Genomic DNA, 18,279 nt, shown 5'->3' on the forward strand with positions numbered 1-18,279 from the left:
GTTTACATTATAGCGCTTCATGTGGGAACTCTGAGAATGCAAAATGTTCTTTACACACCTTTTTGTGATGCAACAATCATGCTTGAATAACTAGTAGTGTCTGCATTTCAGGGCTTAGTGGCAAATGAATAGTGGGAGCCGAGTTGTTTGTGTGTGTGTGTGTGTGTTCAGTGTCTAAGCCGTCTTATCGGAAGGATATCCTCCCCCTGAGGATCGATGCTGCTCTTTCTGCTTCACAGTCATATTCAGGCACACATGGTGTTCATACATATTTGTGTGTGTGTGTGTGTGTGCGTGTGTGTGCGCTAACATAGCTTGCTCTCTTTTCTAATTATCGAGTGGTTTTATCATTTGTCAGTTAAGGGACGTGGTTTTCTTTTGTCTCTGTATCGTATTTGCTGCATGAAACACTGATTAGCACTACAAAGTTCTCGTTGATTTCAAAGTGCAGTCGTTCGTGTGCCTGATTTCTGCCTGTTTTCCTCTTATTGATCTGTGGAAAGCAGCCATCTCCAGGCTCCAATACCTTATAAAGGTGTGGGGTAGTGCAAACACGGCTGATGTTTGAACTTGTGACATTGACGAGAGGAGAGAAAGTGAAGAAGTGTGAATCCAGGATACCTTGCTCTTCCTCAAACCTTTCCCAGGGTGCACTGGGTCTCCCAAGTGGATGTATTGTTGGTGTCAGTGCTCTCAACTACCTTCACACTCATTAGTAGCCGCCACATTCATTGCGTCACTGCTCATTTGCATGAACAAACTTTTCTCACAAATCAAAAAAAAAAGAAAAAAAAGAAATGAAATCTTGATTTGAAATTATATTATATTATATTATATTCAATAGTTACTCGTGTACCCGCATGGAAATCACAAATTTTTATTTAAACGAAAATAAACTTCCGGTTGCCTTGCCGCTGCAAATTCACTGTCAGTGTGAACGTCCCTTTTAGAGTGAGTGAAGAACAACTATCAAGTCTCAGTGTGTCGTAAAAAAGCGGGAGTGGGAATGGGAATGGGAATGGGAAGGCGTTTTTGTTGACCAATTTACCCCAAACAACTATTTATTGGTCTGGGCCCTGAGGTAACACTCTTTTTGCCTGGCTTGCCTTAGCAACAGGCTAAAAAAAATATATATATATATATATAATTTTTAGGACAAAAAATTCATTGTGCAACATGTGTTTCGTAGCACAACTAAATTTTTAATGAAAGATTTTTAATTTTTGCTAACTGCATACTGTAATTCCAATATTTCTATTTGTGATATTTCAAAGCTGTGATACTATTATTCTTAAATATGGAAGATATTCAGTATAAAAAGGGGTAGATGTGTCCAAAATTCGACTATGAAGTGCACTTTTTTTTCTGAAAAAATAAATAAAAATCATTGTATATAAATATTGTATATAAGTATGTATATAAATATAAATATCATTGATATACTATTATAGTTTTTCTTTTTTTTTTAGTTTTAGTAATTTTGTTGTTTTTGTGTAGTTTAAAAAAAAAAGTCTATATATTTAAAAAAAAAGTCTTTTTATTCGTTTTTAAAAGCTTTTGATAATGTCTATATAGTTTTTAAGTTTTAGTTTTTAGTATTCGTTGAGTTGTTTTATATGTTCAACTTAATTTAAATGAAGGTTTTATAGCTGAAATAAAAATCCGTTGTATATTTAATGTTTTATTTGTGTAATGAAAATGTTTATTTCAAGCTTCTACTGAGGTGTCACTCATAATCCAAAGGGATCCTCAGGGTCTCTTTGTTTTCTCAGGCATCAAATGGATGTATTTTACGGTCATACAGTATTTCCTGTGAATCACGCCGTGTGTCTGTGTGGAGAAGGAGATTTGTGGCGAGTCAGGGAAGCTCAGAGGTTGTGTAAATCACTACTCCACTTATGGATTTATCTTCATCTCGATCACCTTCCCAGCCAACTCGCCTCACGTTCGGCTCACGATGACAAAAAATGATGTTTTTAACGTTTGAACGGAGAGAAGAAAACAATGGAACGAGATCAAACACAATATTTTGGTTCAAAGCTGGAAGCTCATTGGATTCAGATCATTACCTTCGGTAACATTGAGTCAAGAATAAAGACGTCTGCATCCAACATCACCGCAGTCAGACGTCACAGAACAAGAGTTGAGCTCTTGGAATTTGTGGGACGCCACACCAAGAATCTCAAGTAACCCCATATAAAAACCACCTCATTTTTCAGCAGTGCACAATATTGACGTGGTTTGTAGTCTATGCACCAAACAGAGGTTTGAGAACACTTGGCTCTTGCACATGGGTGAAAGTGTCAAAGCGATGTGACATAGATAGACTCCTTCCGCCAATTCAGTATTGTGGAGTGAAGTAAGAAGCCTTTAAAATGCTGCTTCTCAGAGCTCTTTCCACAAGCTGCCATTAACATTCTTGTGTTGTGAGGTCCTCCGGCAGCTCAGTTCATTCACAATTTAGTCGTGCTGTAATTTTTATGATGCCGTTGTGACACATTGGCTGTTAAAACTGCCGTCGTGGGGCGAGAGCCATGCCGAAACACAGTCAGTGTGGTGCTAAAGAGCTACGACTGTTTGTCACGCTTGTTTGGTGTCACTTCTCATGCTTAAAAACTCATTTCCATGCACAAACATAAATACATTCCACCGGCCAAGACTGTAATATCATTACGTTCAGGCGGTGGTGCGGAGATCTGGAGCTAGTGGTTAAAGATCTGGGTTGGTCGATGATTTAAATGTGTTTGTGCATGTGCCTTGTGTACCACATATATATTTATTTAGATTTATGTACACTGCCATTCAAAAGTTTGGGGTCAGAATGATTTTTTTTTTAAAAGAAGTTAATCTTATTTATCAAAGATGCAGCAGTAAAGTCATTTTATAATGTAAAAAAAAAAATATTTATTTCAAATAAATGCTGTTCTTTTAAAGTTTAGCAAAGAATCCAAAAAAAAAAAAAAAATCAACATTGATAATAATAATTGGAAATGTTTCATGAGCAGCAAATCAGCATATCAGAATGATTTAGAAAAGACTGGAGTAATGATGCTGAAAATACAGCTTTTAATCACAGGAATTATAAAAATGTTACTATATATTCACGTAGAAAATAGTTATTTAACATTTTAATAATATTTCAAAATTTCAGTCAAATAAATGCAGCCTTGGTGAACAAGAGAGACTTCTTTTAAAAACATAAAAACCTGGTATTTTGACATAATTATGTGTGTAAAAGTCTGTTCAAGCGCAAGTAAACGCGTACAAGAGGAATTAATTCAGTGTTCGAGCGCTGTCTGAAACGTGCCTCTCTCTCTCAGTCTCTCTCTCTCTCTCTCTCAGTCTCTCTCTCTCTCTCTCCGCACGAGTCCTGATTTTCGCCTCTTCTTCCGCGTTTAAAATCGCTTGAATGTGTAAATTGGCAAGACAAAACACTCCCGAATGATAAACTTTCACCGTGGGGTCTGGTCCGTACGGATCACACGGATAAACTGCGATCCATTGCTCCCTTATTAATGAACACACTTATCATCATGATTGCTATCTTACCAGAGATGGAGAATAATTAAACGTGTCCCTGTCCGTAAAAATGTTGGTCCTCAAAAGCGCTTCCCTCCATGTTTTCTGATGCGCATGGTTCATGCGCACCAGTTATGCGCACCCCTGCCTATAACTATTATTAAAACACACAATCTATCATTATAAATGTGTTTTTTTTTTTGTTTTTTTTTTGCATTACATGAATTTTTAGGGTGAAATATGCTTACTATTAAAAACTCAATACTCAAAAAATGTTTATGCAAAATATAATTGAATTTTCTTTTAATTTTGGGGTGATATAGGACCCTTACATGTTCTTTACAGGTTTTGTGATATACACTTAAGCACACTTAGATTGTGTGTATTGTGCGAACTAACAGAAAGGGCTGATGCTGTGGTATTTTGACGGAGTGAGAGAAACATCTCAGCTGGTGTGGTGTACAGGGTTGTTCCTCTTTCATGCCTCACTGCATCTGTTCTGCCCGTGGATGGAGCTTTACCATCTGCGTGATGCGGTCTCGTGTGTGTGTGTGTGTGTGTGTGTGTGTGTGTGTGTGTTCCTCCGTAGAAACACGTGCCTGCGCATGAATCAAAGCCCTCGCTCTCGCTTTTATGCTAAAGCACATTCTCATCCCATCGGACGCCGTGTTTTGAATGCACATGCACGGAGAATAATACCATGACTCAGCATCTCTCTGTGCTGTGCTAAACAGTTGTCTAGTGTATAAGCCCTAGTTCACTGTGATCAATGAGACGCTATTAGAGGACTTTTCCCTCCCGGCTGTCCTGATGTGTGTACCGCCGCTCACAATGACCAGGGCGGATCGATACTGTTTCCACCAGCAACCCTCATTTTGTTCCCTGGATCTGTTGTTGATATCACCTATGCACACACACATAAGCACACATACACAATCACACTAATCCGAGGACATTAGCCGTGGAGAGAGTCCATTTCAGTCAGGTAATGGGCAGATTTCGCTATCACAGGATGTCGTAAAGGTTGCGCTGAAGAGCGAGATAATGTGTGCTTTTTAAGGCCGGGCTCTCTGGGTTCTGTCAGCCGCTCTCGAAGCGAAAGTGCTTCAGCAACTTTCCCATAAACACCTCTCTTGTTTTAGCCCGTGATAAAACACACAAACACTCATGTGCTAAAGTTTAAGAGAGGCAAGGTTCGGTTTTATGGCCCATTGTTTGCACAGAGCATCTTCATGTTTGGCTGACTCACGTCTCTTGATGTTTTGATAACGGATTGAGACAGGAGGAGCGAGAGAGGAATAAATGTAATGAAAGGAAGGAGCTGAAAGACTCCCACGCAAGGAGCGATGTTGTCTCAGTCCACTTAACCTCACTTTCCGTGCGTTCTATATTTAATCGTCCTTTTACACTTCCCGGCAGTCCGCGTGTGACCCTAGTGGAGGACCGGAGAAACGCAGAGAGTTTCTGTGTATAAAACACTTCTCAAAGTCTCAAAGGAACATGCGCACACGTCACATTTACCACACCAGAAAATACTGAAGGATAAACAAATGGTTTTGTTAACACATTAACATATTTACTGTCAATTTAAAAAATGACTAGTGGAGTAAGATATGTGTTTAAATATTTATTTGTATATTATTAGATATATATTTTTATTTAAAATATGTTATATGTCCTGTATATTATTTAAATATTATTGTATTAATATAATGTATTTTATTTTCATTTCCAATATATATATATATATATATATATATATATGTAATTAGATGTAAAAATTGTATTACTATATATTAATATATGATTAGTCATATTAATGATTAATATGACTTAGTCCGCCAATGTGGACAATCATAATAATATATGATTAGTCATTAATATGAAACAATATATTAATATGATTAGTCATATTATCATGAAAATGTAAGCATATTTACGCATATTATTATTTATTATTTGCAATTTTATTACATACATGTATCATATATAACTTAAATATTTACATTAATGTATATATTAGTGTTGTCATATTGATTAATTGCGATTAATCGTATCTAACCAAGTTTTTGTTTATATGTGTGCGTATATACATATATATTTTTATTATTTTTTTATATATATATATATATATATATTTTTTTTTTTATTATTATATTTATATATATATATATAATGTATGTGTGTGTACACTCACACACACACACACACACACACACACATATATACATATATTTTACAAACAAAAACTTTTATGTTAGATGCAATTAATTGCAATTAATCGATATGACAGCACTAATATATATATAGCCATTTACAGTCAAATTTATTTTGATCAAATTTGATTTGGAGGAAGAATGTGACTTCTACATGTTTTTGTGAGATTCACCTATACACATAAACAACAACTGAATCTGAGAAAAGTCAGCTTTTTTCCACAAAGGGTCACTTTGGGTCACTTTCATGCCCCCTGCTGTGGGTCGTGGGGTCGTGACCCTCCGTTGCAGGAGAGGAGAGATCGTGAGGTCACAGCATTCTTCTTCTCGTCGCCATACAGCTCTCATTAATACCTCACCACACTCATAACTCTTGAGCGGTGCCAACTCTTCACGGCTGATCCTGTTTCCGACGGTTAAAGCTGAACCCAGCAGCCATTCTTTTCCCAAATATGCACATTGGCGGACAGTCTCTGTGTTTACATACTGTACTTTTACAACCCAAACGTTTTGCGGAAGCTCTCGTTCCAAGTCCCATCTGCCTCTCACTCAGTTTTTTGGCTTGTAACAGTGGCTAACTCTGAGATATGTAGCGTAGCGTTGTGTACACATCGTCCACATGTTCTCGTCGTAGCCTGAGTGACGGATGTCAGAGGAGTCCCAGAACGCTTCTGTCACACTGCAACTCTCAGTGTGTTTGAGTTTGTCATTCCAGTTGTGCTCTTGCTTTGCTCCGAGCGCAGTGGCTAATAACGCTCCTCACTCCAGGCTTGTTCAGTCAGAGGGAGCGTGAGCTACGGCGCTGCCATGTGAAGTCACGTTAGTGCTGACACGCCACACGCCAGCCTCTGTGTGATGCTGACAACATTTCATTTTAAATGCACACTAAAGCAAATGCAATAGGCTTGCTCTTTTTCAAATGCAAAATGCTAAATATCCTCAGAAATGTTAATATTCTGTTCAGTGTGTGTTTTCAAACCCATGCATTTGCATAATGCATCATCTGTCTATAGCACAAACACATGCAGTTTTGGGGCATTAAAGTGTATGCAGAAAGCTGCGGTACTGTCATTATGGGTGCTCTAATTATGAGCATAATCATAATAACATAATCACAAAATTCTGTTTACAAGAGCTTGCACTTAATCGCAGTACTGCTATAATCGCATTATGAACGCAGCTGTTATGTGTGTGACCATATCTGTCTGCCAGTGCACTGTTTTTCTGATGCTGTTGTGTGTTTGTATGGAGTAAGCATAACTAGATTCTTCTGGAATAGTACAGGTGATATGGTAATATGCCAGTCTGAACATACTGTACCAAATTTGGTCACAATCACACTGCAGTCAGACGTATCTGTGTAATTTTGCCAAAGCTTCAAGGCCAAAATGGCCACATGATTTTAAGCATTTAAACCTGGATAAAAGATTGGAAATGCAAGAATACTTGTGATGTGGCAACAGAAATGTTCCCTTTTGCTGTGTGCCCAGGTTAGAATTATTAGTATTATATAGCCCTCGTGATCAGTTTTAAAGCAGCTCTGCTTAATGTTTCTTTTATGCAATCCAAGTGAGGGATTTTGTATTATTCACCAAGGGTAGTTTCCTGTGACCTCGCTGTGAGGAGCGCGTTATCCGAGAAAATCCGATACAGTAAGATGAGACTGAGCACTTGTGTGTGTTATATACACAAACAGAGACCCGCTGACGCGAACTCGTTGCCATGGCAACAGCTCGTCCGTCAGCCTCACGTGCGCTGTGCTGTCAGAATGAGTTTTTGATGGAGGGAAAACATGTAAACAAACACACGCGTCACACACGCGTCAGTATCATGCATCCCGCTTTGTTTTGTACAAATATACGATTTTACAGAAGATGCTGATGTTGACAGAACAGATTATCTCCATTCAGACTGTCTTTTTAAATGTTTTAAGTTATTCTTTAAAAATAGTTTCACAAATTTATTGTGAAAAAAAAAAGTCAATACTACTCGTTCATTTTGTTACTTGTGTTTGCTAAGATGATTGCCATTGTCTATACACTGAATTTTTTTTTTTTTTTTTTGTTATTTTAAATGATTATAGCAGAGAATGTCTAATATGGCGAGAAGTTTCACTCTCACTACACTTCCGGCTTCTGAACTGGTTGCAGTTCCACTCTGATTCCATATGAGGGCGCTCACAGGACGAGTGCAGAATGAATGGAGGTCAATGGCGGTATACCCTTCAAAATCCACTTTTCTCAGGATATAATTTTTTGTCAAGTAATTTGAATGTTGTATTCGAAAGGAGATGCAAAGAAATTACACATTGCTGAGTGTTCGATTTTTTAGAGTCACTTATTTGCTTTAAAAAGTCTTTCAAAATGTCAATGACGTCAGTCATTAGCAGAATGCTAGCGTGTTATGGGCAACAACAACTCAACCTGTAAGAAATCAAAACGACATAAGTACTCGTTCATTCAACTTTCGACCTAAAACCCATGTTGATCTTGCAAAATCTACAATCAGATGTGATATTTCTCAACGGCAATCGGGTGAAAGAGACAAATTTAGCTGGCTAGCCCCATTGACTCCCATTCATTTTGCACTCATGGCGATCGCCCCCAGTGGAACTCTGGTGGTACTACAGCCAAAATTCGGTACAATAGGGCTTAATAGGGAGTGGGCAGGCTCTCCGTAGACGGGCTCTGATTATAGTTTATCAGTATTTGTCTCTTCTTATATATAAAATATTATTTAAATTTTGCCAACAAAAAATTATCAATGTTGCAGATTGATAGATAGATAGATAGATAGATAGATAGATAGATAGATAGATAGATAGATAGATAGATAGATAGATAGATAGATAGATAGATAGATAGAGGGAAACTTTTCTGACAGCGCATTAGGCATTAATATGTAAATGTAGATGGCTGTATGTTAATGTATTCGTGGTAGTGAGATCACATGATTATTTCTGAATGGGCCATTTTTGCAGTTTAATTTGAATAAATGGATGTGTACATAACTTTGCTTGGATAAACTGATTGAGCTAGGCTTCTGCTGGCTCCTAAATGTGTTGTGTTTCGTGTCCAGCTACTTCAGCTAAAGCAAATGAAACACAAACTCTTGAAATAAATATATTTATACATTTTGCAGTTCCGTTTGATGACTTTTCGAGGTGCAGAAATGACACACGTGAGCTTTACAGAGCACTGAGGGCTTATTTGGACTTTGAAATGAGGCACGTTCTGTTAGCATCTGAACATACGCTACAGCAGATGCTGCCTGTCGTGAAGATGCTCTGAGTTTTGAAGATCTCTCTCTCTCTTTCTCTCTTTCTCTCTTTCTCTCTTTCTCTCTTTCTCGAACAATGAACATCCACGGCCCAATATGAGCAGCCCTCAGGCCTAATGCAAGTCAGTTTCTCCTTCCTCCATTAGTTATTCTCTGTATGTGTCATTCCTTCATCTGCTTTTGATGTCTCTCTGTCTCTCTATCTTCATTGTGTGTGTGTGTGTGTGCGGTTTACTGAGGAAAGACTATGTGAGATTAAACTGCATGCTCTTCTCTTGTCCTCTTTCTGTCTTTCGTCTGGTTTCTCCTGTACTTCTCATGACAGAAACAAACACTTGCGTCACGTCTTGGTTAACCCAGCTGTTTCCTATACATTTGTTTCATGCATGTCTAATAAAATGAGGTTTATGAGATTTCACAGATGATGCTGATGAAGACTATCTAAATTCAGACTGCCTTTTTAAAGGGGTCCTATTATGCTTTTGCACATGTTCAACTCTCTTTAGTGTGTAATGTTGCTGTTTGAGCATGAAATATTTAGTTCTTCTCTATATCAGTGTCAGTGTTTCTGAACTCCCTGAAACGCCTCCATTGTAGTCTTGAGTTTCTTCCGGGAACGAACACGTCACAATATTCCTCATTTAAATAATTCATACGCAGAATAAAGGGGCGGGGCCTGGTTGAGTTAGTTAGTAGTGTGTTGAAACTGGTGGTTATGGAAAGGGGCGGGACATTTCCCAAACACACTCGAAGCGCTCGACCAATCACAACACACTGATCCAGCCGACCAATCAGAGCACAGTATGCTTTCAGAAGGAGGGGCTTCATAGAGACAGGAACTAAACAGAGCGGTACTGACAGACTGGGAAGAGAGGAGCTGCAACAATGGAGAAGATGAGAAACATTAAAGCATGAAAACCTGTTCTAGTATTCTAGTAGAGCCCAAACACAAAATCAAGACTTTGTAAAAGGGTATAATAGGTCCCCTTTAAATATTAGAATTTATTATTAAAATAATATTTTCACAAATTATTTATGAAATACTACATAAAAAATGTAAAAGTCAAAATGAAAAGTCAATAATAGTACAGTGAAAATATTTGAATATTAAATGAATATTAAATCATATTTAAGTGTGTATGTGTGCGCTCTTCATGCTCTTCTCATGTCCTCTTTCTGTCTTTCGCCTGGTTTCTCCTGTACTTCTCATGACCTCCTTCTCTCTTGCCCTGGAAATCTCTCTCTTTCTCTGTGTCTCTCGCTCCCCCGTGTGTGTAGCAGTGCGGCGTCACTCTCTGCGTGCGTCAGTGTGCCTTACGTCAGCCCTGCATCGCGTCACTGGCGAGGTGCGGATGAGCTAACGGTGCTTTTTCTCTCTCTCCCCCCTTTGTCTCTTTCTCTCCCGCTACCTGTGCATTTAACTCTATCTCTCCCTTACACCAACTTACCTCTCTCTCTCTCTCTCTCTCTCTCTCTCTCTCTCTCTCTCTCTCTCTCTCTCCTCTCATCCAGTCTTCGGGCACCAGTGTGACGGTGGACATCGCGGTGATGGGAGAGGCCCACGGACTGATCTCAGATTTGCTGGCTGACCCGTCCCTCCCCCCCAACACCTGCAGCACCCTGCGGGCCGTCAGTAACCTGCTCAGCACCCAGCTCACCTTCCAGCCGCTGCACCACCGGCCGCGCCTGAGCCCCCTGCTGGCCTTCAGCGACGCACACACCTGCTCCGACTCCGAGGAGCTGCCGGAGAAGGGGGAGAAGCTGGCCATCCCAAAGGTAAGGCCACACCCTCTCAGGTACCAGGATCCGACCCTTCGCTAAGCCCCGCCTTAAAAATACAACTAACCAATCTGACCTTTGCAGCTGTTGCAGCCCCGCCCACTTTTTTCAAATTCCATTCCTTTTTTGGCACCACTTATGTTAACAATAGTTTAACATGAACTAACGATAAACAAAACTTCTACAGTGTTTATTAATAATAAGCTTCTGCTTCATCCCGCTCCTTTTCGAACATATTGTAATTATTGTTACAATACTTTATAGTTATTTCTTTTTTTAGTTCGATATGTTGCAACATACTTATTGTATTTTTATATTTTATCTTCTTTGTTGTTCGAAATAAAAAAATTAAAAATAAATCTTAGTTCATCTCAACATTTACTACTATATTTTTTAAGATTTTAAGAAAGTTGTATAGTAGGCCTAGTATAGATAGTAGTTAATGTACTATGAGCTAACGTGAATATGAACATTTTAATTAACTAACATTAACAAAGGTTAATAAATGCTGTAAGAACATATTGCTCATTGTTAGTCTGTTAATGCATTAATTAATGTTAATATACAAGACCTTATTATGAAGGGTTATCATTGTTTTTTAAGTTGCCTTTGGCTTGCTCAGTTGGGGATATTCTGGGGATATTTAATTTGATTTTATCAATCAATAAATTCCACTAGAAACAAACTTTGTTGTATTATTTTAATTTAATACTGTGAAGCTGCTTTGATACAATCTGTATTGTGAAAAGCGTTATACAAATATACTTGACTTGACTTGACTTAAGTCATGATTAAATGGAAGTAATCGTTTCTTCCCAATTGTTCTGAACATGGGAATGTAAAAGAAAAATGTGGGGCGGGGACTTGATTCTTTCCATCGGTTGTTGATTAGGTGGATGAAATGTGGGCGTGGCGCGATTGGAGAATAATTTAAATTGCGATATGGCTAATGTGATTATTAAACTCCGAAAGGCTATGATTTAAACAAATATATATATATATTAGAGCGCTGGACATTTCGAAGTAAAAACGTGGCGCTGTTGCAGTTTCTACAGGCTTGTGCTTTCAGAGCAGTTCACTAAGCGCCATCTACTGTCAGAGAGTGAATTTGCTTTTTCATTCAGCTGGTGGATCGAAAAGAAGCTAATGTGCATTCTAAAAATCTACACAATTAGGATATACACTCCTGGGCAAAAAAATGGACCACGCCCAAAATGGCTAAACACTATTTTAATTGTCTTAACCGCTAATATTTGGTCAGGAAATTAGCTACATTTAAGCAAATGCACTACTTAAAAAGACATTGCTGCCACAGAAAGACGGTTTTTGGCAGATTATGGGAAGGTGTGTGTGGATTGATGAATCACAATGAGTTGCATGTTGCATGGTGATGCTCCAGAGCGGCGGCTTCAAAAATCTGCTGTGAAATATAGTAATAAATGCATCTCTACCAGTGAAGTATGCGGAAGAGTGCCATTGTGTGGAGAGCCTGGTGTTGGTGAGCTACTTCACTGTGAAAAGTCATTTAATGCTTTGGAATACAGGAGAATATTGCAGAATGGCTTGCTTCCCACAAATGAAAAGTTGAATATATAAGTGAATATTTGGTCTCACATTTTTAAGTACAATCTTGGACGTTTAAGTCATTTTAACTGAAAAAAAAAATGTTGAATTTTGTATGATTTGTAAAAAATAAAAAAAAAATTTTGAAAATTGCTTTACTTATTTTGATCAGTTAAAGCAATGTAAAAAATATATGTTGTCATAACTTATTGATCATATCATTTTTTACAGTGTTCTTCTTCCTGTGAAAAGCTGTCTGCAAGTTAGGGAAGGCTATTCCATGCTAAGTTACTTTATCTACAGTATTTGTCCAATTCTTGCTAATTTCCTGACCAGTGATTTTGTGATTTTAAAAGACCATTAAAAGACCACTAAATATTGTGCCTTTTTTTTTTTTTTTTTGCCCATGAGTGTATATATCATATTTTAAATGAATATAAATAGTATCATTTTGACTCATGCCTTTTCTTAAAAAATGGATGAAATGTGAGGTTTACCATTTTATAAAACCTTTGTATTAATTTTGCTTGTGCAGGTTTTAAAAAGGTCTTTAAAAGCCTTTAAATATCATTTTTAAATCCTACAGAGACCCTGCATTGATTATTACAAGGTTGAATAATTTTTTTATAAAATAACACATTTGCACAGACGAATTGTTCACAATAATACCTATAACATGCATTTTAAAGAAGATTGAATAGGGTGAATTTTTATTTCATGCCGACTTTAAAAATTCTTCTGTTAAGAATTGTAGCCATGAAAAAAATCTACCAACTTTTCTTCTACAAATTTTTATTTTGCTTTGATGAAAAAATGTATTTGAAAAAAGTCACTACACTTGTTTCAACCCATATTCGGGTCAAATATGGACAAACCCAACCGTTGGGTTTGTCCATATTTGACCCAAACCCAGCATTTTTTAGAGTGTATTTTATTTATGAACTACGCATCCCATGAATCATTTCAAATGATGTAACTGAATCATAAAGGATGGTACAATAGCCTATATTTTGTTTGAGAGTGTGTGGAGGCTGATTCTGATCATGTCATTTGCTTTCTCTTTGCAATACTGTACATACTTCTGTGTTCTATTATCAGCTTTTGGCATTCTATAATGGAATTATATGGAAGTCTGTAGTTTTAAATGGAATATACAGTAAAACATACAGTACAGTAGAGCATATTTGCTCAATGTCTGTTCATTTCAGTATTGATACGACTCATAGAGCTGACAGTGCCATCGTGAATGTGTTTTTAAACACTTTTTTGATTCTTCAGTTTATAAGGACATTACTGGCAAATTTCTTTAAAGATAAGTCGCATATTAAACGCTTTGACATGCCACAATTAATTCCAGCCAAAGTAAGAGTAATATCCAGTCACTTTATGAGCCAGTTTGACTGAGGATCATGCTGTTCACAAAACACCTATGGGACGTTCTGTAAAGCTTGTCCAGCGGGGAGCAAGGCTTAGCGAAGGGTCGATTAGGCTTCTGTTTTTACATTATTTTCTGCGGCGTAATTTTTGAATAGCTCGCGTTATCTTGGTGGAACCCGTGAAGACTTTCAGACAAAAGAAAAAGACTCCATTGTGTTTAATGGTTTACTGCCACGGCTAACGCTCTGTGTTTTCATCACACTCTCACACACACACACACACACACACACACACGTTCCGTCCTCATTCACGCCAGCATGGCAGGTCTCTAATGTAGCGGACAATGACGCACATTCTCACAGAAGCCTTTTAATGTTTCACCAGCACTGCAGTTAAAAATGCATGCCGGCACTTAAAGAGTAGGTGAGGCTAAAGTCACTATGGGCCGGTGCACAGCTCTCCAGCTCTTTCCCATGCTGCAGTGCTCAGCAAACAACATTAGGAGATGTTTATTAACGCCCATTCATTACACCTGGTCCACATGTAGGTCACACCGCACTACGCTCCGATAGTGAACAGAATTCAGAGCTCTATTATTTTTCCACAGCACATATAATGTGATATTCTGGCTGCGTGAAGAAAAACACGAGCGAGTCTGGTTCTTTAAGCCGCGTTTTATCTGTCAGTGCTGCAGCTGTGTCAACAGCAGGAACATCGGCATGAAACGCAAGGAACGCTTTCGCTTCCACCGATGGTGACACGATTCATAGAAGGTCACGGCGCGCGGCAGCTCCTCGGAGGAAATGCTTGTGGCCTGTCTGGGTGTCCAGTTTGGCAGCGAGGCGTTAGCTTTGGCCTTGACAGGAAACGGGGCTTTTTCACGTAAATCCCAAATCACTTTCCCTGTGTGTTTTAACTCGAAAAAGAAAAACACTTTTCCTAAGGTGTTACATTTCTGGAGACTGCAGCACTGCTGACTGAACGTCCGTTTCTCCGAAGCCGGTAAACATGCAACAACCGTGGGTCAGAAACTGCGAACCTTTAACGCATTATACATGCATGAGCTCCCCATCTTAGAAAGTACTATTAAGATTTAAAGGCTGATTCCTCCAGTATTTTCCCACTTCAGGATTTTGAGCGAGTGCATACCTGTGTCCCAGACGTTTAAAATGCTAATCTATTCGAGAACTAATAGGAAAAGAAAGTTGTTGAACTGACCGGTTCACTGCACTCTCGGGGCCTGACTGTTTGCTGCATTTTTTGTTCGTTTTTATTAGGGATATATATATATATATATATATATATATATAGCTCAGCCTTAATAAAAACTATGCATGTATCTTGATATTTTTCAGCCTTTATAATGACATTTGATATATTACTGTATATTGATATATTACTGTAATTTCTCTGAAATGGCTTAAATGTTTTTCTTTACTAAGTAGATTGAAAATGTTTAATCTATGAGGTAAAATGAAGTATAAATCTAATCAAATCACTAAGTAAACACAAGGACGAAGCATGTTTTGATCGTTTTGTATTATATACACAATTATAACAATATATAATTAACAAATATATATTATTACCTACAGTACGTTGGAGTTTTTTGTTTAATATTCAAGAAAAATGCTAAATAGATTTCAGGAGCAATTTCACATCTCTTGAGGATTTTTTTATACCTGTAATCACTGGTATTTTGCTGTAAAATGACTAAATGATAACCATTGAGAACATTTATTCTGTGACCTGGAGTTGAGGGTGTGATTTGAACTCCCTGTAGTTTGCACAAAAATGCTAAAACGGTTGCTGGAAATTTTGCACACACTGTTTCAATGAAAGGGTGTGAGATTGTGTGGGTTGTTGCTTTGCTGTTTTCTGTTGGTGGTCTGAACTGGTGATAAAGGATTCATTTAAATGAAGTTTGTGATATGCACATAAACGGTGTTGATGCAGCCATATAGGCGAATCCTGCAAAACCTGTCACAGGTCATGTTGCATCCCAACATTAAAAGTCATTATGTTTTCCATAAAGAACGCTCATTTAGTAAAAGTACAAATAAGTAATATTTTTTTTATAATTACTACTACTACTAGTACACTGCAAAATAATTTTACTTCAGTAAATGTCTTATTTTAAGAATGTTTAGATATTTGTAAAGGAAACCAAGACAAAAACACGAAGAAAATATGTTTTTGCAGTTTAGTAATAATAATAAAAGAATCATTATTTAAATCGGTATAAAGGCAGCACAAAAAAATCATGATGTATAATTGCTTTATTCCAGTAGAGACAATATGGTTTTTAAAACTGATAATTTTGCAAATACGGGAAAGATTTCGGAGGGTAAAGTTTTTTTTTTTTTGCATAGTAAAATAAAACCTGTAGCTGTAGCTCTTTTTTTTATCTTAATAAGTTTAGTGTTTTATTCTTCCCTCTTAAAATATAAAATATTTTCCTCATATTTTGATGGTTTAATCAAGCATGGTCATTCAAAACAAATATACTGCCACTACTTTAACCAAACGTCCTTTAATATCCAGACATGTTGTGGACCGGTTTTGTGAGATAGGTTAGTGTGTAGACTGTGTCTCTGCGCTGTCACTCCAGCTGGAGAAGATCGAACGAGACGCAGAAGCGTTGAACCTCTGCAACACTGACAGTCTGTCGGTGTGAGCGAGAGACGCCACGGCAGGAGAGGAGACACGCGTCCCGAGCACCTTCTCAGACATCAGGCCTGCTACATCCGCTCAAACATGTTCCTCCCAACTTCAGCTGACAGCCATTCCAGCTGAATTAATACCAGACGCTCGTATCACTGAGATGTTTTCGTGTTTGTGGCTATAGATTGTTGAATCAGCTAAAAATAAACATAATCCGTGACTCCTGAACCCGGCTCTCGCCCCGTTTTTCTGTAATGGGAAGGTGGTGGTATCCCAGAATGCCCAGGGCATGTACTCTTAAGCGCCAGCACTGGGGGCGGTAGGATGATTGGGGTTGGGGGTGTACGGATATGCCCTCTGGTTCTCTACTCACAGCATCTGAAATATTCATGCTGCTGTCAGGAGAGTTTCTTCCCTTCCCTGACTCTTGGGGTAATGCAGTTCTGAAACTTTTTGTACACCATTGTACAATTTTAAAACATACTTAAAGTCCCTGAAGTCAATCATTTTATCCTTTAAAACTCTTTGATACTCACAATGACGGTTTTCTCATATGATTATTTCTTTATGCCTTAATATAGCTTGAATCTACAGCCTTGCTTCATTTAGTATAGCCATGAATATGCAAATTAGCCCCGCCTCCACTCAGCTCGGATTACCTGATCAACTCGCTCGACTTTAGTAAACAGTACATGTTTGAACCAGAAACTGATTCAGAAGAAGAAAAGGAAGAGCGAATTATACAGGCAGGCCTGACTAACAAAAGCAGTTGATACTATAATAATATCACATTGACGAAACGGATTTGGTAAACGCTCCAGTGTGTATTTGTATATTTTGTTTGTTGCAGCGGTGAGCCATGTAGCCAATCAGAGACATGCATGTTGAAGTTCTGCATGCTTGCGAATCCTCTCATTAGACACGATGGAAATAAGAGATTCATTGTTTATAGAGGAACTTTGTCAGATCGCAAACTGAGATGAGTGACAGCTTTTATAGTGATTATAAAGGGAGCTGTCTGTGCGCGCTTTTTAGGCTATTCCATTCAGAAATTGAATAAAAGTTGACACATAACGGTAATTGATATGATTAGCCTTTGGCTTGACTACGTTATCAAACAGCTAATAATGTTACACAAACCATGTTCCTGTTCGCCATCTCAGAGTCAGATAGCTGCCTTTTAAAAATCAGCATCCTTACAAATAATGATAGGAAAAGCCCCGCTCAGCACGTTGGTCACATGTTTGAGATGGTAGGATACGGGTGCTTTCAAACCACGTCTTTGGTACACTGCCGTTTTAAGGAGAAAATACTCCGCCATAGTGTTACCTGCTGAATTTATTATATGGTTTGTCTTATTAAAAACACCACATCGACATATAAACAACATTAAAAACTTGATTTTCACCACAGGGAGATGCAGTGCACATACTTAACATACATTTTTGCCGTGGCTGTGAAGCGTTACTGTTCTGGAGTTTCCTTGAAATATATTAAAAGTTCTCCATAACCTGTATGCGTGCGTTTCTTTTGTGAAACACAAAATATTTTTTGAAAAATGATTCCGAGGATGAGTAAATGATGCCAAAATGTTCACTGTCCCTTTAAGTGCATATGTCTAGTCTATTTTATACCGAATGCACGTTCCAAATCCCCCACGCTTTTTGATTGGTTCGCAGCTTGTGATGTAAAGAAGCAGAGCGATGATGCATTTCTCCAGGGTCTTCCATCTGTTCTGTTCCCTTCTTCCCAGTTGGGGGAAGGGCTCAGTATTCCCTGATGGACCGCTGTCATCTGCCGCCCTCAGATGTTTGGCTTAACGCACAGACTCGCTTTCTTTAATACACACACTCGCACACTAAGATTGACATCATTTACGCAA

At 38.1% G+C, this 18,279-nt stretch overlaps 1 protein-coding gene across 3 annotated transcripts in view; it reads left to right on the forward strand.

Annotated features, from left to right (window-relative positions):
• pde3a (phosphodiesterase 3A, cGMP-inhibited) overlaps positions 1 to 18,279 on the forward strand; it is a 91,514-nt gene that overhangs the window by 49,210 nt on the left and 24,025 nt on the right. For all 3 annotated transcript variants that reach the window (XM_084407282.1, XM_084407283.1, XM_084407284.1), the window contains exon 3: positions 10,527 to 10,790. In XM_084407282.1, the coding sequence (XP_084263408.1) occupies positions 10,527 to 10,790 (264 nt within the window). The remainder of the gene's footprint in view (positions 1 to 10,526; positions 10,791 to 18,279) is intronic.

This window comes from Rutilus rutilus (assembly GCF_951802725.1).
Source record: "Rutilus rutilus genome assembly, chromosome: 4".
NCBI classification, from domain to species: domain Eukaryota; kingdom Metazoa; phylum Chordata; class Actinopteri; order Cypriniformes; family Leuciscidae; genus Rutilus; species Rutilus rutilus.